The sequence below is a fragment of the Onychomys torridus genome, chromosome 4 (genome assembly GCF_903995425.1).
Source record: "Onychomys torridus chromosome 4, mOncTor1.1, whole genome shotgun sequence".
Taxonomy (NCBI): Eukaryota; Metazoa; Chordata; class Mammalia; order Rodentia; family Cricetidae; genus Onychomys; species Onychomys torridus.
Window position 1 is genome coordinate 143680323 of NC_050446.1, and position 24199 is coordinate 143704521.

The 24199-nt window shown below is 49.6% G+C and overlaps 1 protein-coding gene across 1 annotated transcript in view; it reads right to left on the reverse strand.

Annotated features, from left to right (window-relative positions):
* The window catches only part of Pygb (glycogen phosphorylase B), a 55548-nt gene that overhangs the window by 5099 nt on the left and 26250 nt on the right, over positions 1 to 24199 (reverse strand). Inside the window, exons 3-16 of the mRNA XM_036183779.1 lie at positions 20683 to 20761; positions 19265 to 19368; positions 16107 to 16238; positions 14318 to 14429; positions 13807 to 13889; positions 12659 to 12802; positions 12048 to 12140; positions 11021 to 11167; positions 10012 to 10175; positions 8905 to 9019; positions 7911 to 8012; positions 7074 to 7221; positions 4686 to 4744; positions 2113 to 2254 (exon numbers count right to left, since the gene is read on the reverse strand). Coding sequence (XP_036039672.1) covers positions 2113 to 2254; positions 4686 to 4744; positions 7074 to 7221; positions 7911 to 8012; positions 8905 to 9019; positions 10012 to 10175; positions 11021 to 11167; positions 12048 to 12140; positions 12659 to 12802; positions 13807 to 13889; positions 14318 to 14429; positions 16107 to 16238; positions 19265 to 19368; positions 20683 to 20761 — 1624 coding nt within the window. The remainder of the gene's footprint in view (positions 1 to 2112; positions 2255 to 4685; positions 4745 to 7073; positions 7222 to 7910; positions 8013 to 8904; positions 9020 to 10011; positions 10176 to 11020; positions 11168 to 12047; positions 12141 to 12658; positions 12803 to 13806; positions 13890 to 14317; positions 14430 to 16106; positions 16239 to 19264; positions 19369 to 20682; positions 20762 to 24199) is intronic.

The following is a 24199-nucleotide window of genomic DNA, read 5'->3' on the forward strand; positions in this document are numbered from 1 at the left end:
TTTTATTTTTTGGTTTTTCAAGACAGAGTTTCTCTGTGTAGACTCAGCTGTCCTAGAACTCACTCTGTAGACCAGGCTGGCCTCAAACTCACAGAGATCTACCTGCCTCTGCTTCCCAGGATGCTGGGATTAAAGGCGTGTGCCACCATTGCTAATTTCTAAAAATGTGTACATGTGCTTTTCCTATGCATGCTTATGTACTTCATGCATGCCTGGTGCCCACAGAAGCCTGAAGAGGGCTTTGGTTCCCCTGAATTAGAGTTACAGATGATTGTCAGCCACCATGTGGGTGCTGGGAACCAAACATAGGTCCTTTGGAAGATCAGGCAGTGCTTTTAACCGCTGAGCCATCTTGACAGCTAGTTCTGGGATTTTCTAGGAACCATGTCAATTAATCAAGTTCAGTGGGAGAACTGGGTCCTAGTTTACTGATATTGCAGATACTTCTTCCTCTTGACACTGGTATCTTATTCAATTGTAACACACTCTTGATTAACCTGAGAAGGACTTAGATTCTGCAGAGTCAGAAGACAGGGAGGCTGAGTCCAAGCCTGAGGTTTACAGTGTGGGAGGTAATTCATGTGCACAGGGCACATACAGGCAGCCAAATACCACAACCTCTTCCACACTCAGGCTTCTTGTGTTTATGATGTAGCAGGCTAGAAGTTATATCCTTGGGGATGGGTCACTGCCCCAGGTCCTAACCTGGCTGGACACCTCATCTCAGCATCTACAGCTAAAGCCAGAGCTCAATTCAGCTGACACCAGAATCTCAAGGAGGAAAGGCCCAGGGTCAGGCATCTACAGCCCCCAGACCCTACAGTCCAGCTGATGGCAGCTGTATGCTTCCTAACAAGTCCAAGGAGCCAGAGAGAAAGTGGGGGCAGACCCTGCCTGAAGCCCAGACTGGTGCCCTGTGGCCAATTCTGTAGATGAGGTGGAGACAAATGGTCTCAAAAAATAAAGGTGAACAGAGTTGCAGGCAGAAAGGGCACAAGATGCTTTGGTGGTAAGTCCCACCAGGGTTCCCAGCCACCACCTGGGTGAAGTCCAGTTCCTTGAACCCACCAAGGGCGTCAAGCATCAAGTAAACCCAATAGAGGTGGGAGCAATAACAGCATGGCAGCAACAGCTGGACCAAGGACCAGACCGTGGAGTAGTGTGAGCTCACAGGGAAGTGAGCAGGCCAGGCTTACAGCCACAGTCTAGAAAGCAGCACTATGTAGCTGGACATGCAGGCATCTGACCTCAGTGGCAGAACGGGAATGGGAAGCCCAGGCTCGGACTCCTTGTCATCCATCTGATTTAAAAACATGTTTCTGGGCTGGAGAGATGGCTCACAGGTTAAGAGCACCAGCTGCTCTTCCAGAGATCCTGAGTTCAATACCCAGCAACCACATGGTGGCTCATAACCACCTGTAATGAGATCTGGTGCCCTCTTCTGGCCTGCAGACATACATACAGGCAGAACACTGTATACCTAATAAATAAATAAATCTTTAAAAACAACAACAACAACAACAACAAAAACCCACGTTTCCTACCAAGAAAGACTAGGTCAGTGAACATCCTCATCTCTCAGGAGAGGTCCCCAGTGACAGCCTAAGTGGAAAGCCCCAGACCAAACTCAGAAAAGAATGCCAGTGGTGCTGGTACATCAAATGAGCAGTGCATCTCAGGAAGAGGCAGAGAGGAGGACTATGAGGGAGAAGAGACATGTGAGGATGGGGTTCAAGAAACAGGGAAAGACAGGGAAGGTGGCAGGAGCTGGCGGAGGTGAGCAGGGGAAGGAGGAGAGGTAGAAGGTTCTGGGAGGTCAGGGGAGTCACATTCTACTGCCAGGAGAGACCCAAGAGCAGTGGGCAAAGCTGAGGGAAGAGGAGGAGGAAGGAAGAGTGAGATCCAGACAGGTGTGGAGGTCCAGATGGCAGGAATGACAGTAGTTCCTCCTGAAACGTGCAAAGGTTCTCAGACACTCAAGAAACACAGCGTTCCCCTGGCAGGGCCTGTGTCCAGGACAGAAGCCAACCTTGGTGGAGAACAAGCCCTGGTCAGCATGGCCAACCCCCAACTCAGCCCCAAGCAGAAGCCAATCAAAGAGTTCAGGGCTACCTTTCTCAGCTAATGACACCCGGTAGTTCTCCAGGAAGATCACTTTGAGCCTGTCACCCACAACTGGATCATGATTGACAACGTCTCCAATGGACGTGACCAGCTTGATGATCATCTTAGCCATGTGGTAACCAGGAGCTGCCTGGAAAGAGGAAAGTGAGGTTACACTTTAGCATAAAGAGGGTTCATGGAGCATTTGGTAGCACTACTGGCTCCTGGGCATGTAAGGCAGGGAGACCTGTGCTGGACTGGTCGGTGGCCCTGCTGGTGTTAGGGAAAGGGAAGAGCCTACCTTTGCCTGAGTATCTTGACTTCTACTGACTCCACATGTCACCTCACTTGTGGATTTGCCTGCCTTGCATTTGATTTTCTGACTCCAGTCAGTGTTTTAGAAACTACAAGATGTACCTGGGCAGAGTGGCGCACACCTTTAATCCCTAGCACTCGGGAGGCAGGGGCAGGTGGGTCTCTGTGAGTTCAAGGCTAGCCTGCTCTATATAGTTCCAGGACAGCCAGGGTCACATAGTGAGACCCTGTCTTGAAATAACAAAACAAAAAGAAACAAGAGGGCTGGAGCGATGGCTCAGAGGTTAAGAGCACTGGCCGCTCTTCCAGAGGTCCTGAGTTCAATTCCCAGCAACCACATGGTGGCTCATGACAACCTGTAATGAGATCTGGTGCCCTCTTCTGGCCTGCAGGCATACATGCAGGCAGAATACTATATACATAATAAATATTTTTTAAAAAAGAAAAAAGATAAAAGAAACAAAGACTTCTAGAGCTATTAATTTACAGAAAACGAAGGACTATACTAGAATGTACCAGAAGGATATAGACAGGAAAGGCTAACTTCAGGAGAAAAATCCAACTTCTATAACAAATATACTGAAAATTAAAATTAAAAAACACAGAAGGAAGCCAGATGGTAGTGGTGCACACTTTTGATCCCAGCACTTGGACAGCAGAGGCAGACAGATCTCCATGAGTTCCAAGCCAGCCTGGTCTACAAAGCAAGTTCCAGGACATCCAGAGCTACACAGACTCTGTCTCAAACGAACGAACAAACAAACAAACAAACAAAACCCTCCAAAAAAAAAAAAAAAAAACAAAACCAAAAAAAGAAAAAAAACTACAGAAAGAAAACCCACAGATTCTAGAAAAATTAAGGGACCAATCTCAATTCTGGGACTTTACTTGAAGTCTTGACTAAAACAGTTAAAAATGGGGCCCAGTGGTAGAATGCTTGTCTAACATGTGGCAAGCCCTAGGTTCCATCCCCAGCACTGCAAAGGAATGGTACATGTAATTTTGGCTGGGCCTGGTGACACCTGCTTGTCCAGAGCTGAGGGAGATGACTCTGAAGCCAAGTTAGACAACACAATGAGAACCCCCAACTCACAAGAGAAAATATTTAAACTTTAGTAAGACAAAGTGGGTAGTGGTGCCAGAGTGGGTTGGTATTTATTGGCGTGGAAGAATCCTTGTCCAACGTGATGGGTGTTTTATCAGACAGTGATGCTGAGAATCTAAACATCTTGTGGTTTTAGAGAGACATCTTGTGAAGCTGGACAGTATGGTATAAAGTATATCATCTGGACCCCACTCTGAAGTGGTGGAGCAGGACGTTCTGTGGTCCCTCCTACTTTAATCTGGGTTTAAGTTTATTAATTTTGCCGGGTGGTGGTGGCACACGCCTTTAATCCCAGCACTCAGGAGGCAGAGGCAGGCAGATCTCTGTGAGTTCGAGGCCAGCCTGGTCTACCAAGTGAGTTTCAGGAAAAAGGCGCAAAACTACACAGAGAAAGCCTGTCTCAAAAAAAACGGAAAAAAAAAAAAAAGAGAAAAGTTTATTCATTTTAATACTTGAAAACTTTCCTAAAAATCCATATTGCTTTGGACTGTACATACTAAAATACTAACAAAGTAGGTTCCGAAATACCAGGTGATGGGTGTGGGCAGAGACCAAACAAGGTGAGGCAGAGAAGATGGCCTGCGGCCAAGGGCAGACTCTGTGTCTGCCTCACTCCATCATGGAATGGCAGGATCAGCAGGAATGCCATCTGTGGACAGCCATGAGAGGCTGTCCCAGGGCGCTCACTCCATCAGTTCATCTCCTCTGACGAGCTGAGTACAAGGATGTGGCAAGCATGTCCGCCACCCCTGGAATGTGTCACAGTGAATAAAATCAATTCAAACCATGCTAAACCTAGTGTGGCCTCACATGTAGCAGATGAAACAGTTACAACCGCCACTGCACTGTGAAATCCTGGAGGCAGAGGAAGGATGGGGAGTGGGGGTGTACTCCATGAAGCCACTGGGATCCAGCCCTTGGGGCTGGGGATCCCCTAACTCCTATGAGCGAGGCCAGCAGGCTTGAATCCATTTCCCTCATCGTCTACTAATTGTGTAAATAAAAGGTTTCTCGCCCCAGCCTGGCTTCTCATGGCCAGGTGTTACTGGCACGTGTACTGACCCCTGTTTTCTGAGTAGGCAGGCTGCCCAGGGACAGGTCAGGAAAGCACGTGCTTCTAGGTCCGGCATCAAGACAAGCAATGAGGAAGAAGTTACCTCACCTTGCCCCCGATCATAACAGTCCTGGGCACAAAGGCCTTGGCTGGATCCTTCTTTATTCCTGGAGGGCAAACAGAAGAGGCAACTTTACCAGACGGTCCCTGCCCAGCTCCCCAGGGTACTCTAGCAAGAGGCACATTCATCAGACTGTGTTTTCACCTAGGACATACACAGCTGTGGCTAAATACCTCTGTGGGAACCTGTCACTCAGAGGAACAAGGCCTCCCCTAGGCTTTGCACTTGCACACCAGGCTGGTGTAAAGGCCATCTAAGACCACTGATGACAAATCATGCAGTATCCTGGGCTTGAGGAAAGCCACTCAATGGTTCCAAAAATAAATGTCAACCCAGGAGCTGTTTGCCTGTGGTCATGAGGAATCAAAGGCCTATAGGAAACACACACTGTGTTCTCAAAATGTACTTTTCTTTTCTTACTATTTTGCTGTGGTTACTATGTGCTCATGTGTCTAAGCGTGGGTGTGCATATGCTGCTGTCCACATGTGGAGGTTGGTCCTCTTCTACAGTTAGGGACAGAATTAGGTGTTTAGGCTTCTGCAGAAAAGCTTTTCCTTGCCAGGCCATCTCGCCAATCCTTAAAACACATTTTAGACACATCATTTTAATGATAGTGAGAAAGGAGGTGACCTCAGGATTGTAGTCTGGCACCATTAGCCCTTGAAACATGAAAGTCTCTCCACTGCCTGTGTGTGGCCTGTGTATGCTATCTATCATTTGGAAATGCCCCCAAAGGCCTCTGTGCCAAAGGCACAGTCACCAGCACACACTGTCATGAGGAAGTGATGGAGCCTAGTGAGGCCTGTGGAAGGAGGTTAGTCACAAGAAGGGTACCCTTGAAGAGGGGCATTGAGAGAGGCCTTCTCCTGCCTCTGTCTCCTGGCAGTCATGACATGAACAGGCCTCTCTGTCCATGTGTTCCCACTGTGAGATGTGTGCTACCACTGGGCCAGTTAACAAAAGCCTGAAACCACGAGCGGGAACAGCTCCTCTTTAAAAGCCGAGTCTCAAGTTTTCTGTCACAGAGGCCCCTTCACAGGCTGAGAAGCTTGCACTTACACGTTCCCGCAGAGATCTGCTCAGAGGCCTGAGGCACGGTGACCACTCAGACCCATCCATGTACACATTTCAATCAGGGGCGAAAGTGTTTGTATCAAGCCATTCAGCAGCCAAAGCTAAGGAGTGGGCTTACCTTCGGTTCTGTGGGAACATGGATGTTTTATTTCTAAACTTCCCACTTTTGGAAACCAGGCAGAATAACATGAAGAAAAGGGAACAGTAAGAAGGAGGCTGGCCAGGGTGGTCACACCTATAGGCCAGACACTTGAAAGGCTAAGAAGGAAATTTTTTTAAAAAAATTTAAAAAGCCCAGGAGTTCGGGACTAGCCTGGGCAACAACATAGCAACTCTTTCTCTTAGTAAAAAACAAAACAAAACATAAACAAACAAACAAACAAAAACCCCATAAATTACATCTTCACCAAAACTACCAAAGTGGACACCAGGCCAACTTCAGATCACTTAGTAACTCCTACCAAGGACAACAGGTGTGGAGGACACCAGGGTCTCAGGAATCTAACAGGTCCTGTCTCAGGGTGGGCCAGACTTCAGCTGGACTATCCACAAGGCGAAGGGCACATGCTAAGGAAACGTGGCTCAGACTCGTTTCCAGAGGAAAGCAGGAAAACTGTCCTGGCAGAGGAATCTCCTACCACATCCTCCTGGGCATCCAGCTCATCCCGAGCTCAGGAATAAGTGGCCTGCAGGCCCAAGCACCCAGACACAACAAAGAATAAGCTGTTTACATGATAAAAAAAAAAAAAAAAAAAAAAAAAAACCCAGAGAGCAGGGCTGGAGAGATGGCTCAGCAGTTAGGAGCACTGGCTGCTCTTCCAGAAGATCTGGGTTTGGTTCTCAGCACTCATATGGTGGCTCTGATAAGTGCAGTCTTTCCAAACAAGACAAAATTCATTATAGAAATAATAAACTTAAAACAAAAACTAAAATGAGCATAAGACCTTGCCTGGAACTCTACAAAGCTCCACCTGCACTGAAGCTCGACAGACTGTTCTTGGCCTCCACAAACAAACAAACAAACAAACAAACCATGCGTGTTCCAGACCTGAGGTTTTCCAACTTCAGGCTCCAATACCGAGCACTTAGAAAACCCAGCTGTGGCTCAAAAGGAACCATCTCTGTCTCTGTCTCTGTCTCTGTCTCTCTGTCTGTCTGTCTGTCTGTCTGTCTGTCTCTCTCTCTCTCTCACACACACACACACACACACACACACACACACACACACACACTCAAAAGGCAGGGGTTGAGGATGGAGTCCTGGGCTGCCTGTAGCTCTTGAGGGGGACCTGGAACTCACGGTTGTACAGGGTGATGACGTGCAGGCAGTTGAGTAGCTGTCGCTTGTACTCATGGATCCTCTTCACGTGCACATCAAACATGGAGGCAGGGTTGATCTTCACCTTGTAATCCTTCTCTAGTAGGGCAGAGAACTTCAGCTTGTTTTCCTGAGAAACGGAGGGCAGAGACTGTACAGATATGGGAACTGCCCTGCAAGCTCTCCCAGGCCCACCAGCACCCCCACTTTCCACCTGACCCAAGAAGCTCTTGTCTTTCCAGAAACCAGCGTGGACAACACTGGGGGCTTAGAGACCAGAGCTGGGGCCGGAGACGGCAGTGGGAGAGAGTGGGGGGTAGGGAAGCGTGGATGACAGTGAAGACAGGTGTGCTGGCCACACAAGTAAGTGAAAAACGAGGGTCCAGTCCAGACCTGGAGCTATGCAGAGGAGGGAGAACTAAGCAAAGGGGCCACGGTGTCCTCGGGCCCAAAAGCAAGTGGGGTCAGTGAGAGGGAGGCACAGTGGTGAGAAGTGGCTGGAGAGAGGGCCTTGGAAACTGCACGGCCAACATCCCTGCCAGATGGCACCACAGGGGGACATTCCTAGATTCTGCTGAACTGGAGGGGCCAGTGACCTGACCAGGGACTATGAGAGGCCACAACCAGCTCTCCCAGATGAAAATGGAATGCTCCCGCCAGTGGCTTCCAGGGGCTTCTCCACTTGTTGCTGATGGAGGAGCAGAGTGAGGTGAAGATTCATGCGGCAGGGCTGCATTCACCTACTTGCATGACCCTGAAGATAAATGAGTCCTTATCTGGAGAGCTGAGGGAGGCAGACTGCAGGCCAAGGAACCCTACCTGCTTGATCTTGGCTATGTCTCTGATGAAGGCCTCATCATCCACCAGTGACAGCAGCTTCTTCAGTTGGCTCAGATCAGTCAGGAAACCTTCCCCAATTCTCTGGGTTAAGAGGACACACCACACCTCAGCCATCAGGAAGCTTGTCCCTCCATCTGTCACCCTTCACTCCACTTTTTCTGGGATCTGCCTGCCCTTCTGGGCCCTCCTCACACCCACAGTCATATGGCCACTAGGACACAACAAACTCAAAGTCTCGTCAGTTTCTACTCCCCAGTGTCTATCTCCTGCTTGAGATACCCTGAACAAAGAGGCTGCCTTCTCATTACCATAGCAACAATCATTTCCAAAGCATGCCATTAAGGGCCTTCCTGCTGTCTGCCTCCCACAAGCCCTCCCCCCACCCTCCCACTCCCCATCTCTCCCCACAAGAGGTCTGGTGCTGTATGGACACTGCACTGACTTCCAGACCCCTTCAGGGGATGGGAACTGTAGCAGATCAGTCCCCAGAAAAGCTGCCCCAGACTTCGCTGGCTTTTTCAGAGAGCTTCCTTCACCCTGCCCACAAAGTTCCATGTGGACTGTCTTTCCCAGCTTCAGGGCACTGTGCCCTTCAAGGGAGGCCTTAGGTATACTCTGTAGTCCTAACTCCAGCACAGGGTCTGACACATAGAAGCATGTGATTAGGGACCTAACATGCTTGGGGTACAGCCTCATCTAGTCTCTCAGGGTGGGGGCTGCCACTCAGCTACATCCCAGGCCTTCCCAAAGCCCAGACTAGCTTTCAAGCTGGCACATAGCTGGAGCTGGGCCATTATGGTATGCTGAGGGGTCTCTACTGCTCATATACCAGGGCCTCTGCTGGACATGAAAGAAATATTCTTACTAGTTCAACAGCCACTCTGAGAAAGGCTTGGTGAGTCTAATTGTGCCCACTGCTTCTTCCAGACTGGCCTAGTATCTCACAGGGCAGAGAGCAAGGCCAGGGACTCACCTCCACGATGACGTCCGCCAGCCCTGGATTGCACAGCAGCAGCCACCGTCGGGGTGTGATACCATTGGTCTTATTCTGGAACTTCTCTGGCTCTAACTCATAAAAGTCCTTAAAACTGTGAACACAGAAAGTAGGGCCTTCTCACAAAGGCTGTTTTAAACCAGGCAAGAGCGAGACTGTGAGATCTTTACAGGCAACTTCCAAGAGGCCCCAGAGCTCGGCCACTTGGTTTTCTGAAGCATGAGGAAGGTGTGCACTCCTACTGAGAGCTGGAGCAGCTGCACGTGACTGCCACATGTGGCTGTGGGCTTGTGGGAGTGGCTGTGGGCTTGTGGGAGTGGCTGTGGGCTTGTGTGAGTGGCTGTGGGCTTGTGTGAGTGGCTGTGGGCTTGTGTGAGTGGCTGTGGGCTTGTGGGAGTGGCTGTGGGCTTGTGGGAGTGGCTGTGGGCTTGTGGGACTGTCATGTCCTAATTGTTACGGCCTGACTGTCTCCACACAGTCTAGAAGGACGGTCAAGGTCATGAGAGTGGAGACTGAACAGGCAGGGGAGTTTAGACTCTGGACCTCACTTTCCACACCTATAAGCTAAGAAGTCGGATATGGGGAGAAATATACAAAGTGCTGGGCCAAGCCCCAGAGCACAGGAGGGCTTCCACAAGGATGATGTGGCTAAGGGCCCTGCACCCACGGTCTGCTCAACTGATAATGGTGGTGGGTATCCAGCACTCTGGAGAAAGAAACTCCTCAGTTGTATCACACTCCTCACCTCATCGGCCAGACCCACTCAGCCCCACGTGGGGCATCCACATCACCCAATCAGCAGCAGATGCCCCTTAACTAGACATTTTAAGAAGGCAGGGGCACACAAGGAGCAACTACTGGCAGCAGAAAGATGTCCCCCACAATGTCACTCAAGTCACCTGTGAACGAACATACTGCTGTGTTATGTGGTGGGGGCTTTGGGTGCCTTCACCATGTCCGAAAGTGACTTAGTGGCATGAGGGCTATGTGCCACACCTTGGTCATGGTAGGGTAGTGGACAAGTCCACGTTGGGCTGGAGATCAAAGAGGACCCCCCCTAGGCTTGGTGAAGAGCCCCTCACTCACACAGACTGTTTCACAATCTCGGAGTGAATCCTTGCCACACCGTTCACAGCATGGGACCCTATCACACACAGGTGTGCCATGTTGATCCTCTTGCAGTCCCCTTCCTCAATCACAGACATCCTCCTCAGGCGGTCCACGTCCCCAGGAAACAGGGAAGCCACGTGCTGGAGCCAAGAACACAGGACAAAGACAGGCTGAGCATCCCACAGTCATGGAGGTGCTCCCCAGTACCCAGGAGCAGCCACCGTGCCTACAGGAGGGTCCATTACTGCCAAGCAAGGGGCTGTGATGTCCAGCCCTGAACACCAGTGTCCCTGAAACTAGCCACTTATCCCAGGGTCTTCACCCAAAACCTAGCTCCGATGTGCGCACAGGGGCCCTGGGTTGCATATTTCACCCAGATAAGGCCCTGGGACCAATAGAGCTTTACTGAGGAAGTCAGGACACCAGTGGGGTAGGAGAGTGCCATCCAGTTTATGAGGAGAGGGCTAGGCCATGGCCCCAGACTACCTGAGCAGCATTAAGCTATGCTTTCATTCAGGGGACAGCTGTTCTTTCCCAACAGGTGGAGGAAGTCACAAAAAGGCTGGGGTATGGCTCAGTGACAGAATGAAGGCATGGCAAATTCATCCCCAGTACTACACACATGCAAAGGCATGACAACCAAGCCACACCAGAGATTTCCCTCTCATGTACCACCATCCTCTCTGTGGGTAGTACAGAACAGGCAGGTTCTAGTTCTGAATTGCCTGGAGCTGCCAGGACACCGTCAGTGCAGCCCAGGAAAGACACTCAGATTTATAGCCTGTTGAGAATGGATTTTTTAAAGAAGAGCTACATTCACACTTCCCGTATACAGAGCAGGGGTCTCACAGGCCAACCTGGAACTCTGCCAGGTGAGAGTCCTTAGCCCTCACAGTAAGATACCTCCTCTGCCAAGCAGGATAAGGCCAGTGTGGTGGGGCTGGCGTGTGCTGCTGTCCAATCCCTAGCCCCAACCCATGCTCACATCCAAGTGCCTCTGGTTGATGGCGTAGATGATGTCCAGGTGCCGGGGCAGCAGTTTCTCAAACATGGACACTGGCCAGCGCTCCAAGGCCTCAGGCAGCACAGTGTGGTTGGTGTATGCACAGGTCTTTTTGGTGATCTCCCAGGCCTACAATTGAGAACAGTAGATGTCACGGGGACACACTGGAGCTCTTCAGATGTGTGGTTAGCCCAGGCTAGTCACCACACTGACACGACCACCTGACTTTCACATCCCACACATGTAAACAGACACAACAGACCCTATTCCCTGACCTACTCTCTGACACCACAGGCCACCATGTGGGGCTCTGGTTTTTGAAAAGGAACAAGAAAACTGCCATATGGTTTTCTGGTAATTTAGTTAAAGCTGTACCAAAGAAGAGGAACAAAGAAAATGGAGCCTCTAGACAGTCTTCAAGGATGAACACTGCAGACTCCCCGACTGCTTTTCCTCACTCTGTAGCCCAGGTTGGATTTGAACTTACCACGTTCCTGCTTCAGCCTTCTGAGTGCTCAGTTATAGGTATGTACCACCACAGCCAACTAATACATTATTGAAAGCTTACTACTTCTAGGTTGTTTGTGAAACAGGGTATCACTATGTAGCTCAGGCTGGCCCAGAACTCACTATGTAGATCAGGCTGGCCTCAAATTCATAGAGATCCATCTGTCTCTGCCTCCCAGGTGCTGGGATTAAGGCATGTGCCACCATGCTCCACCAAACTTCAAGGGAGAAAAACGTACAAGATCCCTAGAGTCTTTATCCTTGCCTCTTCTGCCCTGTCACCCTTGCCCTGCTATGCATCTGTCCCACAGAGCATCCATCTCCTGGAGCCAGATACTCTCCGGGGCCTTGACACTCTCAATGGTGAATTCCCAGATCTCCTGAGGCTCTGGGACTAGCTCAGCCCATAATCACCATGTGTCGCACAGCTTGAGGTCTACCAAAGATGCTGTCCCCCAACCCTGGTCCAAGGAGGACACTGTCTTTCCTTTCTCACACTCACCTTATCCCAGTCTACCTTCTCCACATCCACCAGGATCCGCATGAGCTCAGGAATGGAGAGCGCGGGGTGGGTATCATTCAGCTGGATGGCTACCTAGAGTTCAGGAGGGGTGCTGTTCAATTGTCTCACCCATGGCACCTGAAGTGGTGGACCAGGGTGTGAAGGAACCAGACTAAGAATGTACTCTGGAGGAGCCCAAGAACTTAGAGGGGCCAGGATGGTGCTGCTGGCTCTGTAGGTAGCTGCGACCTACAGTCAACTGTCCTCTCACATAGCTGCGACCTGTGGGCACACATGTCCCTAGAGCAGCTGTGCCCCGAGCAGGTGCAGAAGGGTATCCTCACAGGGCACTTGCCCTCATCTCAGATGGGACAGCTTTATTTAGAATTACTACCGTGAGCCTGTCACATGCATCAGGAGCCTTTCACAGTGAAAGAGCCTTTCACTGCCTCTACTTCTGACACACCAGGGCCGCACTGGTTTTGGAAGAGACCCCAGAGACTCAAGACACAATGCCATCTTCCTCCTGCCCCTCCCAAACACGAGGAAGAAACCTCAGAAGCCTAAGGCTGTCCCATCCCTATGACAATGAGCTCACTCCTTTGACGGACCTTGTCTGGGAACGTCTCGAAACAGGTTCTCACTGGGTCCCGGCAGCCGAACCTGGAGGACTTGAACCTTCGGATGATGTCCTGCAGGGTGGCAGCTACCACAAAATACTCCTGCTTCAGCCGCAGCTCCTTCCCCTCAAAGAACTGCAAAACAGCATCGCTGTGGCACCCAACACCAACACAGTATCTCAAGACTCTGACGGGTTGGGGGCCCTGCATTGTGCATTTGCTTGTCCCTTTCTCCCATGCTTATCCCTCTAGAGGGCCAGGGCAGGAGGCGGACTCAAGGTGGGAGGCTGGAGGGCTGCATGGTGGAAACCAGCCTGCCTGACAGCAAGACCTGCATATACACCTTCGGCACAGGGTCACCTAGTTACAAGGTGTCTGGTCTATCAGCGGGAGTGTCAAGCCCAGCTATGAGGAGTGCCATAGCTCCTCAGAACCAGTTCTCAAGACAGACATCAGGAGACACCCCACACCTGAAGTTCTGGAATATACCTAGTCTCCAGGGACAGGAGCATTTGGTTTCGGCCTCCTGCACTGACCCCCTGTTACTATGTGCACAGACCTCCTGCACTGATCCCCTGTTACCATGTGCACAGACCTCCTGCACTGATCCCCTGTTACCATGTGCACAGACCTCCTGCACTGACCCCCTGCTACCATGTGCACAGACCTCCTGCACTGATCCCCTGCTACCATGTGCACAGACCTCCTGCACTGATCCCCTGCTACCATGTGCACAGACCTCCTGCACTGATCCCCTGCTACCATGTGCACAGATTACTTTGAGAGAAGAAAAATTCCACTTTAAAAGAATGTACAACCAATCAAGATAGGCAAATTCTGGTGGTTATTTTTGGTGTTGGGGACTGAGCCCAGGGCTTTGGACATGCTAAACATAAGGTCTACCACCGAGCTATGTCCCTCCCAGGGCTCCTGTGACAGTAACAAGCCACCAGACACTAGGCCCACATGGTAGCAGAGAATCCAGCTATGACCACCACCTAGCATGTGACAGGCACATGGTAACACTCTTCCAAACATGTCCAGGCATGGCTGCAAGGTGGGTGGTGCTACTACCCCATGTGCACAAAGGTCTCCACCTTATGTGTCTACACTTTAAAGAGAGTACACTAGCCACTCACATTATCGTTGGGATACAGGACCCTGGAGATGTTTTCAGCCAAGTTCCTGTCCAGGACAGCTTCGATGTAGTCCCCAACGTTGACTAGGGAGAGACAGAGCCCAGTCAATGCAGCCTCCACTCAGGCCCATAGGTCTTGTGAGGTAAGGCTGCCACAGCTGTTCAGCAGCTTCCTGGAGCAGTCTGAGATGCCCTGGGGCCACTGCCAACATCAGCTCATCACAACAGAGGTGGCATCTCCCCTCTCACAGCCTCATTCCCACTGCACACTACCAAACCCCAGCTCTCTTCTTGGGGTCATGTGGTCTGAATGACCATGACCCTGGCTGGCTGGAGCGTGGCATCCTGTCTACCCTATATCTTGTTTGTAGGGGGGCTGTAAGGGCCACCCACTTCACAAGATGCTCCACACCAGCAGAGTATCAAAAACAGGGACAGAGAGTGGTGAGGGTCCACTGTTTGGATAAAACATCTAAACAGACGAGCGCCCGGGAGCCACAGTGGGAACTTACAATCCTTCAGCTTGAAGTCATTGGGTGCCTTGGCAGACCAGAGCCTCATGGTGTTGACGGTGTTGTTCTTATACCCAGGCACTGGGGTGTCATAGGGCATGGCAAGTACCACCTGACCATAAGAAAGCACATTCAGGGCTGAGTCAGCAAAGACCCCTTTCTGCCCAGTCACCATTCCCTGGCCGGACAGCTCTAGCTCCCCACAGTCCCAAATCCATCTGCTCCCATGCTCCTACCTTCCCCCTCCTGCTGGACACACTCATCTGTCACAACACTTACCAGAGTGCTGCCGTCCGGACACCCCGGGCAAGGCCACCTGAGAGGGACAGCAGCCACACTGACATCTTTCCCAACCACACCTGTCTCCCAGCATCACCGACTTTAGTACCAGCTGCAACTGAACAATCCTCCCACGCTGGCCTCTCAAGGTGCCACAACACAAGCACCCCACCCCTCCCTGTGTACCCATGCTCTCTCTCCAGCCGCTCTGCTTGGGCAAGTCCAGGCCCTGGCTAACTCCTGTTGACACCTGCTCCCCGTTTCTGACATCTTTGGCAGAGCTCCTCTTGACCGTACCTTAACCATACCCTCCATACCCTTAACCATACCCTTCAGCCCAGACAGAAACACAGCCACTCTGGCCTGTTCCCTCCTTGCCAAGCCAGCCAAGCAGCTTTGCCCAGTCAGTTAGCTGACAACCATAAAGGACAGTGTGTCTGGGTCACCAGGAGTAACTCAGGTACCACCCACCTTTCTCTTCTTCCTCTTTGCTGCCCAGTCTCTCCTGTCCCACATATGCTCACCTTATGGAGGACAGGTCCAGTCACCCCACGGCCTGTCTACAGTCTTCAGAGCTAAGGTTCTCATCATGTACACTGACCAGTCATCACACACACACGCACACACACACACACACACACACACACACACACACACACACACACACACACTTAGAACACAGGATCAATTTTCAGCTTTTTTATGTACGGCCTGCACAGTATGGCTCTAGACTGTTCTGGCTCTAGAATGCTCTAGGCCCAGGTTTCCTATTTAAAACTCTGTTTTAGAATATTAAAGAGCTACCCAGCCACCTACCTGGCTTCCATGTTTGCTCATCCTTCTCCATCACAGATAACTGAGGCCACTGTTCTTACCTTGTTCCCTGCATTCCCCGCCTCCAGGATGCTCTCCCCTTCTCCAGGGACCAGGGTGTGTGCTTACAACCCTAGAGCTGATTTGTTCTCTTGTACTACATCTTCCCAGACTAGCACCACACAGGGGCCAGCTGGGAGGGAGGGACAGTGGCCAAGGCCAGGCATACGCACCAGGAGCTTGGTTAGCTCAGACACTACACAGAGCTGTGGGTCCCAGGTGGTACCAGGAGACAGCAGTAGTCAGTGCTCTGTGATCTATCTAGGAGCTGTTCTGATCCTCCTAGCCAATACCTTTCTCCCCAGCAGGACAGGATTCTGAGCTCTGTCATTAAGCACTGGCTCTGTGTCATCTAGTAGCACAAGAACATTCTGGCTGCCAGCACTGACCCCAAACCACAGCACTGGCTAAACTACTGCTGTGTGAGATGCATTGTAGTCTACTGCAAGGAACACCCACCAAAGTGCAAATATTGATGATGTATGTATGTGAATAGTTCCTTTCTCGGGTTTTACCTTACTTAAGTCCGCCAAGGAAGCCCCGATTCCCAAAATGAAGTCAAGGTGACAACAAAGGCCCTCACTCAGGGCAGCCCTCTTGCTCAACAGCAGTGTGTCCCTGGGCTGGGCCTCCATACCTGTGTGTCCAACCACAGGACACCATCAGGGGTGTGTTCCACTCTCCCGTAGAAGTGCACGGGCAGCATGTACTCGGGCCTCGCTTTCTCCCATGGGTTCCCATAGCGCAGCCAGTCATCAGCTTCTTCAACCTGGGGGGGCAGCCGGGGAGGAAGTTCTCAATGTGCAGGGGATGATGCCAACAAACCAAGCCTGCTCTTGGGCAGGGCATGCAAAATGCAGAGATCACATGGTGCCCGGCACCAAAACACCCAGTCAAAAGTTCCAACCCAGGCAGGCCACACACGCTACTAAAGCAACAGAGTCCTTCCCTATTCAGAAAAGATAGCTAAATAACAAGACACGGAAAATCACCCAAGTGAAGAACTTACGCCCTTGAACTATGGGTGAATCTTGCAAAAAATGCTGATAGAAGTGAAAGAAGGCTGGGTGGTGGTGGTAGTGGCATGCCTTTAATCCCAGCACTCTAGAGGCAGAGGCAAGTGGATCTCTGTGAGTTCGAGGCCAGCCTGGTCTACAGAGTGAGTTCCAGAACAGGTTCCAAAGCTACACAGAGAAACCCTGTCTCAAAACACAAAAACAAAACACAAAAAAATGGGAGAAGTGAAAGAAGACAGACACACGTACACACGCACGCACGCACACACAACCACCTACTGAAAGACTCTATTTACAGTAAATGTCCAGAGCAAGCAGACTCACAGGACAGAAGACAGAGGATTAACAACAGTCAGACCCTAGTCATGATGAAAAATGGATAAATATTCTGGAGATAGTAAGTAGGGCTGGCTTCCCACCTGTGAACCATCCAGAGAGCTAATAGTAACATGGGAGGGAGCCCAGGGAGATGGCGCAGCGGTTAAGGTGCTTGCTGAGCAAGCATGGGGACTGAAGTTCAGATCCCCAGAACCCACAAAAATTATGGATGGTCAGGACTACTTGGATGTGTGCTCTGCATGCAAACATACACACACACACACACACACACACACACACACACACACACACACGAATTTGTACCCATACACATGCAAAAAAAACCCCATGCATACACACATGCACACTACACACAAGAAGATGGAAAATGGGGGGAAAGTTACCTCAAATAAAAAAGGACAGTCATAGTGCAGAGTTAGGCATGGTGGCATATTCCTATAATCACAGGAGGTGGAGACAGGAGAATGAGGAATTCAAGGCCAGCCTCAATTACTAGTGAGTTGGAAGCCAACTTGGGTTGTATGAGATTTTGTCTAAAAAAAAATAGGGCAAGCCCTAAAGTCAGAAACCAAAATCAATGTGCACCAGGTGTGCTGTGGCCTGGGAGGTACCCCCATGGGAATGAATGCCTGAACACATCTCACTAAAGCAGTGCTTTTCAACCTGTGGCTCCTGACCCCTGTAGGGGTCACATATCAAATATCCTGCACATTAGGTATTAACATTATGATTCTTAACAGTCACAAAATTACAGTTATGAAGTAGCAGTGAAAATAATATATTTTATGTTGGGGGTCACCACAACATGAGGAACTGTATTAAAGGGTTGAAGCATTGGGAAGGTTGAGAACCAGTGCTCTAAAGGATGCTGCTGATGGACCAACCATCCTCAAATCTGCATTTCCCCAAACCTAGATCAGTGAATATGCAAAATCTACTCCCATCAGAAACCTAAAGTTTTGAGTGAAACAACTGTTTTTTCCTTTGAATAACAAGTGGGCACAACATGTTACTCTGAAGGTCTGTTTTGTTTTGAGACAGAGTCTTGTGTAGCCCATGCTGACCCCAAACTCAGTATGAAGCTACAGGTGACCTTGAACCCCTGATACTTTTGTCTCCTCCTCCCGAGTTTTGGGATTACAGGGGTGAGGCACTATGGCCACTTTATAACGTGCTGGGGATTGAGCTCGGGGCCTTGTGCATGGTAGGCAGGCACTTAACCAATAAAGCTGCATCCTCTCTGAAGGGATTTTTTGGTTGTTGCACAGAACAATCTCTAGAAGTATATCTAGGGTTTCAGGAAGGTGACATGGAGTTAGTCTCCATACATCTTGTTATTCCTAGCAAGATGCTTCTGTGCATGGTGATCAGTCCTGCCTTTGACCCTATGACAGCATTCCCAGGTCTGTCACTGAAAACTGTCACTACCAGAGCTGGTGTAATCCTACAGAGGAATCCCAAAGTCAGCTACCTTCCCACTTCAGGGGGCAGCAGGCCTACCCTCAGGTCGGGCTCCTCACTCTTTCCACCGGGGGCTCCATAGGCCACAACCCTGCCTGTCACTTGCCTCGGTGGCGCTGGGAATGCAGGCAGCAGGTGGGAACCAAAGCTGTAATAATTGTTTGCATATTCTACTCCAGTCAAGTCGAGGGTTTCGAGACAGAGTCTCGCTATCTATGTCGGCCTAACCGGCCTAGAACTCGAAAAGTAGACCGCACTGGACTCGAACATGTGGCAATCCTGGCCTCTTGGAGGGCCGGAACTACAGGCATGAGTCACCATACCCGGCTTTGCTTCTTTAGCTATCAAACTGTCTCAGAGATGAACCCCAACAGCAATACCTTCACCCCCAAAACAAGCATCCCAGGACACCAGCACATAGCTCGCGGTGTCCTGGCCACCACTGTTAGGTGTATCTGTCTGGGGTCTTCTGAGGCTCAAATGAACCCGTGTGTCCTCCGACATGACTTCCCTGTCACCACAAAGAAGCTCTTTGCCAAGGACTCACACAGGACCAGCCTAGCCAGAGCCAGTTGCTTCCTGCTGAGCTGTGCTAAGAACTGGGTAGCTCTCTCCAGGGAATGTGGAGCACAGTCAGATGAATGCCAAGAGTGCACACTCACTTCCATGTATGAACGAGGACTGAGGGGCTGGAGAGATGGCTCAGCAGGTAAGAGCACTGACTGCACTTCCAGAGGACCTGGGTTCAATTCCCAGCAACCACATGGCAGTTCATACCCGTCTATAACTCCAGTTTCAGGGAACCCAACACCAATATACATTAGAGAGAGAGAGAGAGAGAGAGAGAGAGAGAGAGAGAGAGAGAGAGAGAGAAACAGAGAGAGAGAGAGAGAGAGAGAGAGAGAGAGAGAGAGAGAGAGAGAGAGAAAGAAAGAGAGAGAGAGAGAATGAGGACTGGGAAACACCTAAGTTCACCCACCTGCCAGCCATTGACAATCTTCTGGTTGAAAATCCCAAATTCATAGCGGATTCCATAGCCATATGCAGCTAGACCAAGGGTAGCCATCGAATCAAGGAAGCAGGCTGAAAAATCCAACCCCAAATCACAGATCATCACCAGAACTCAAGACTGCTGGACACCAAGGTTCCGCTGGGATTCAGCCAAGAAGTTGGAGCTAGTGATAACCATAGCAACCTCAGTTTTTACAAAAGGGTACACTTGAGTTCCCCTCACCCAAGAACAGGGCAAAAGTGAGGAACCCCAGAGATCATGGTTAAGTCCCCTCATTGCCAGCCTGCTCACAAATGTGCAGCTTGACTTCTGTACATTCAAGATCCACAGCTCTGACAGCTGGGGCACATCTGACTCTATCCATGGGAGTCAGGCACAGAAATGCGGCCATCGATATCCACCCCCTGGCCCAGATACTAAACATCCAAGCTCCACAGTGCCTCCCTCCAGGTCCCAACATGAGCTGCAGCATCATGTCCCCACATGGAGCTCTTGGTTTGTCCCAATCAAAACCTCCTGAGGGGCTGGAGGGGTGGCTCAGTGGTCGAGAGCACTGGCTGTTCTTGCAGAGAATCCAGGCAAGATAGTGATGGCTATGTGTCATGAGGGTTGGGCAAAGAGTGGCTGGGACATCTGAAGAGTGGGCTCACTTTCAAAGCCAGCACTATGCCTGGCCTGACCTGTAGCTTCTGAGAGGAGGCTGTAAAGTGTAGGGGGTAGGGTGGGCAGGACCAGTCATTTCGTTATGTAGATTTAAGTACACAGTTTTATTTGAAAGAAACATGATGCCTTAGAAATCTTAAAGAACTTAGTTACTATTTGAAAACACACAGGTACATTTTAGAGCATATCTCAGTTTATAAAAGGGCAACTTCCAAAAAGCCTGGGCCTGGATACCCTCCCTCCCTCACCCCACCACAAAGCCAGCCTGCTTTTTTAGCTTCTATGTTCATTACCTGGCTTGCTCCGCCCCCAAAAGTCTGTAAAATACTCAACGAAGAAAACAACACTTGGGGCTGTTCTCGAAGGTGGAGCCAGAGAAAGCAGCATGGCCCAAAGCTTGGCCCCAGTCTAACAGGAACCACAGCCTCACTGGACATGGGCAATACTCCCACAGCTCTGGCTTTTGAATTCTGGAAAGCGGTGGGGGAGGGGAGCTAGGGGAACCTTCTTGGCACCCCGACCCCATGCTGGCAAACACGGGCTTCATGATAATTACAAAGTGCTGGCTGGGAGACAACGTACATTTGTCTAGCGATGGCAAAGATTTTGACACACATCTGCTCATGCCTCTGAGGGAGGCCAGTTTATGGTAATGGATGGACATCAGGAGGACACAGGACGTTGGCCTTGTCCTGTGATCCTCCACCAAGCCAATAGGTTACCTGCCAGCCGCCCCAGGCCGCCATTCCCAAGGCCAGCATCCTCCTCTATTTCCTCCAGTTCTTCCAAGTCCAACCCCAACTGCAAACGAACACATGGGTGACATTTCAGTGCTGTTCACTACTGCCCCCCCAACAAGTCGAAAGTAATTACATTTTGAGTCTGACTTCTTTCAGACTGAAAAGTCAATGGTAAAATGTAATGCTAATCAATACACAGAAGTGAAAGTTTCCAGGTATTTCAAACCCTGCTAATGGTGACCATTCAAAATTAGATACATCTCATGGGTGTGCTGCCCCTATCTATAATCCCAGCACTCAGAAGACTAATAATGCAAGAGGATTCCCAATCCTAGGCCAACCTGGGCTACATATGTAGTAAGACCCTTTAAGACAAAAGAGCTTAATAGCTACAAACACTTGTTGCCGGGCTATGGACAATGAGTTACAATGAGCAGATTCAACAATCTGCTCAACTATGGTTTTGATGAAGGCCAATGTACCCACTCTTTTCTTTTTTATGTAAAAAACTACCGCCCCATACAAGGTCATGAAGTTTTACCTCTATATATCCCTCTGAAATTTCGACAGTTTTAATGCTTACAGCTAGGTCTGTGATCCATTTTGATTAATCTGTCTACTTAAATGTGAGGGAAGGGTCTGAATTTACTTGTCAGCTGTGTGATCCAAGTGTCCAGCATCACTTAAAATACTATTCTTCCTCCATGGAACTATTTGGGCATTCTTTCCTTTTATTTTATTGTTGTTGTTGTTGGAGACAAGCTCCTCCTAGGTAGCCCAGGCTGGCCTCACACTTGCATTCCCCTGCTTTAACCTCCTGATTGCCGGGATTATGAGCATATGCACCCACTCTTTCCCGCTTTTAAAAGATTTGTTTGTGTGTGTGCGCATATGTATGCCGTGTGTGTGTGTGTGTGTGTGTGTGTGTGTGTGTGTGTGTGTGTGTACAGGTGCTCACAGAGGCTAGAAGAGGGTGTCTGATCCCCTGGAGTTGGAGTTACAGGTGGTTGTGAGCCACCTCATATACTAAGAACTGAACTTGGGTCCTCTGCATGGGCAGCAAACACTCTTCATCACTAAGCCATCATCTCTCCAGCTCCCAAACCCTTCCCTTTAAAGGAAATGCTTCACATGTGACACCAAAAGCATAAGCAATAAGAAAAACAAACGAACAATACTGCATAAAACTTATACACTTAGCCAGGCGGTGATGGCACACACCTTTGATCCCAGCACTCGGGAACTTGAATCTCTGTGAGTTCAAGGCCAGCCTGGTCTACAGAGAAAGTTCTAGGACAGCCAGGACTGTTAAATAGAGAAACCCTGACTTGAAAAGCCAAACCATAACAAAAAACTTGTACACTTTGTGAGTCAGAGGACGCTATCAAAATCAAAAGACAGCTTAAGGAATGGGGGAAATATCTGCAAACCACATGTCTGACGCAAAAGTGGGCAATTATACTAGAATTGACATTGCTCCAAAGATATAAAAATGCCCAGTAAGCACCAAACACTCACCACCACTGGCCATCAAGGAAAGGCAAATCAGAGCCGCCGGGAGGTTGGAATGCCACTTGGTGGTACAGCACTTGCCTGGCACACACAGGGATTCAAGTTCACGTCCCAGCGTCACAAAGGACAAAAGAGACGGGTACTCTAGCGACTGCACTTCCTGCTGCAGACCTGAAGATTCTAACTGCAGGGTCTTACAGAGCTACGTGTACACTCATGTTCATGGCACCATTCTTTGTCATGGCAGAAGGTAGGAGCGACCATGTTCATGGACAGATGAAGGAATGAAACATGGCACGGACAAATGACAGTATGTACTCAAATGATAGAGCCTCAAACAGTAATGAAGGGAGATCCGGGACCCAAGGAGAGCCAGGAACGCTGAGGTGACGGGAGCAGCACCTCGGTCTCTCTGGCCTCCCTGATTCAGGTGCTGCACCAAGGACTTTTGTATCTATCATTTAATCTTTACAACCTAATGAATGTCTTTGCTTTTGCAAGTGAATTAAGTTTACTCTATATTAGCTCTGTGAGGAATATGTGTTCCTATAGGATATGGGCAATTAAATACATATGAGTGTAAAGTTGTTACTTAAAAAAAAAAAAAAGGCAATGAAGGACCAACACACACTGTATGCAGCACAGGTGAACCTTCAGGACACTGTGCTAACACTCAGTAGTTAAACTCATGAAATACCCAGCATAGCCAAGCACAGAGAAACATGATGAACTATGGTAGCTTCCAGGGACTGCGGTGGGTAAGGAGTCGGTTCATTTGGGAAAATGAACAGGTTCTACAGATGGGCAGTGGTGATGCCTGCAGAATACTGTGAATGTACTGAATGCCGCTCAACCGCACACTAAAAATGGCTAAGACGGCCAACTGTGTGGTGTGAACTTTTCTAACAATTATTTTAAATTGAAAGAGAGAGACTTACCCTAAATGCCAGGCTTATTTCTGGACTCTCGGTTCTATTTGGTGGCTGACACCTATGACTTTCTGCCAGCAGAACCCAGGCTAGTCACTGCAGCTCTACAGTAAGTTTTGAAACTGGGACGTGTGGGTTCCCCAGTGGTTCCCTTTAGAGACTGTTTTAACTGCTCCGGACTCCTTGGGGATCCACCCAGACATGTGGATCACTTTGTCAGACTCCGAAGAAACTGACTGGTGTATGATACTTTGTTTGTGTTCTGATAAAAAGCTTGCCTGGAGATCAGAAGGGCAGAGCAGCTAGCCACCAGAGCTTCTTAACTCTACAAATCCTCAGTCTGAATGGGGAAGATCCTGTCTCTATGAATCCTGATATTTAATGGGGGCACATCCTGTCTCTACTCCGCCTTATGTTCCTCTCTCCACCTCCCATGTGCTGGGATCAAAGGTGTGAGCCATCACTGCCCAGCTCTATTTCTCTTTTAGACTGGTTCAATCTCATGTAGCCCAGGGTGGTCTTGAACTCCTGATCTTCCTGCTTCCTCCTCCCAAGTGCTGGGATTAAAGGTGTGAGCCACCACTGCCTGGCCTCTATGGTTAACTAGTGGCTAGCTCTGCCCTCTGATCTCCAGGCAAGCTGTATTTGTCAGAACATGAACAAAATATCATCCAACTGACTAGGAATTTGAAGAGGACTGAACTGAATCTATAGATCAATGTGCAGAGCTCTGCATCTTTTTTTTTTTTTTTTAAAGATTTATTTATTTATTATGTATACAGTATTCTGTCTGCACATATCCCCACAGGCCAGAAGAGGGCACCAGACCTCATTACAGATCGTTGTGAGCCACCATGTGGTTGCTGGGAATTGAACTCAGGACCTTTGGAAGAGCAAGCAGCGCTCTTAACCTCTGAGCCATCTCTTCAGCCTGAGCTCTGCATCTTAACAATACGAAGTCTGCCAAGGCGTTAACAGGACACGTCGCTTCCATTTTTAAGCCTTCCTTAGTTTCTTTCAACTTCCTTTCAGAGTATAAATGCTGCATGGGGTGCGAT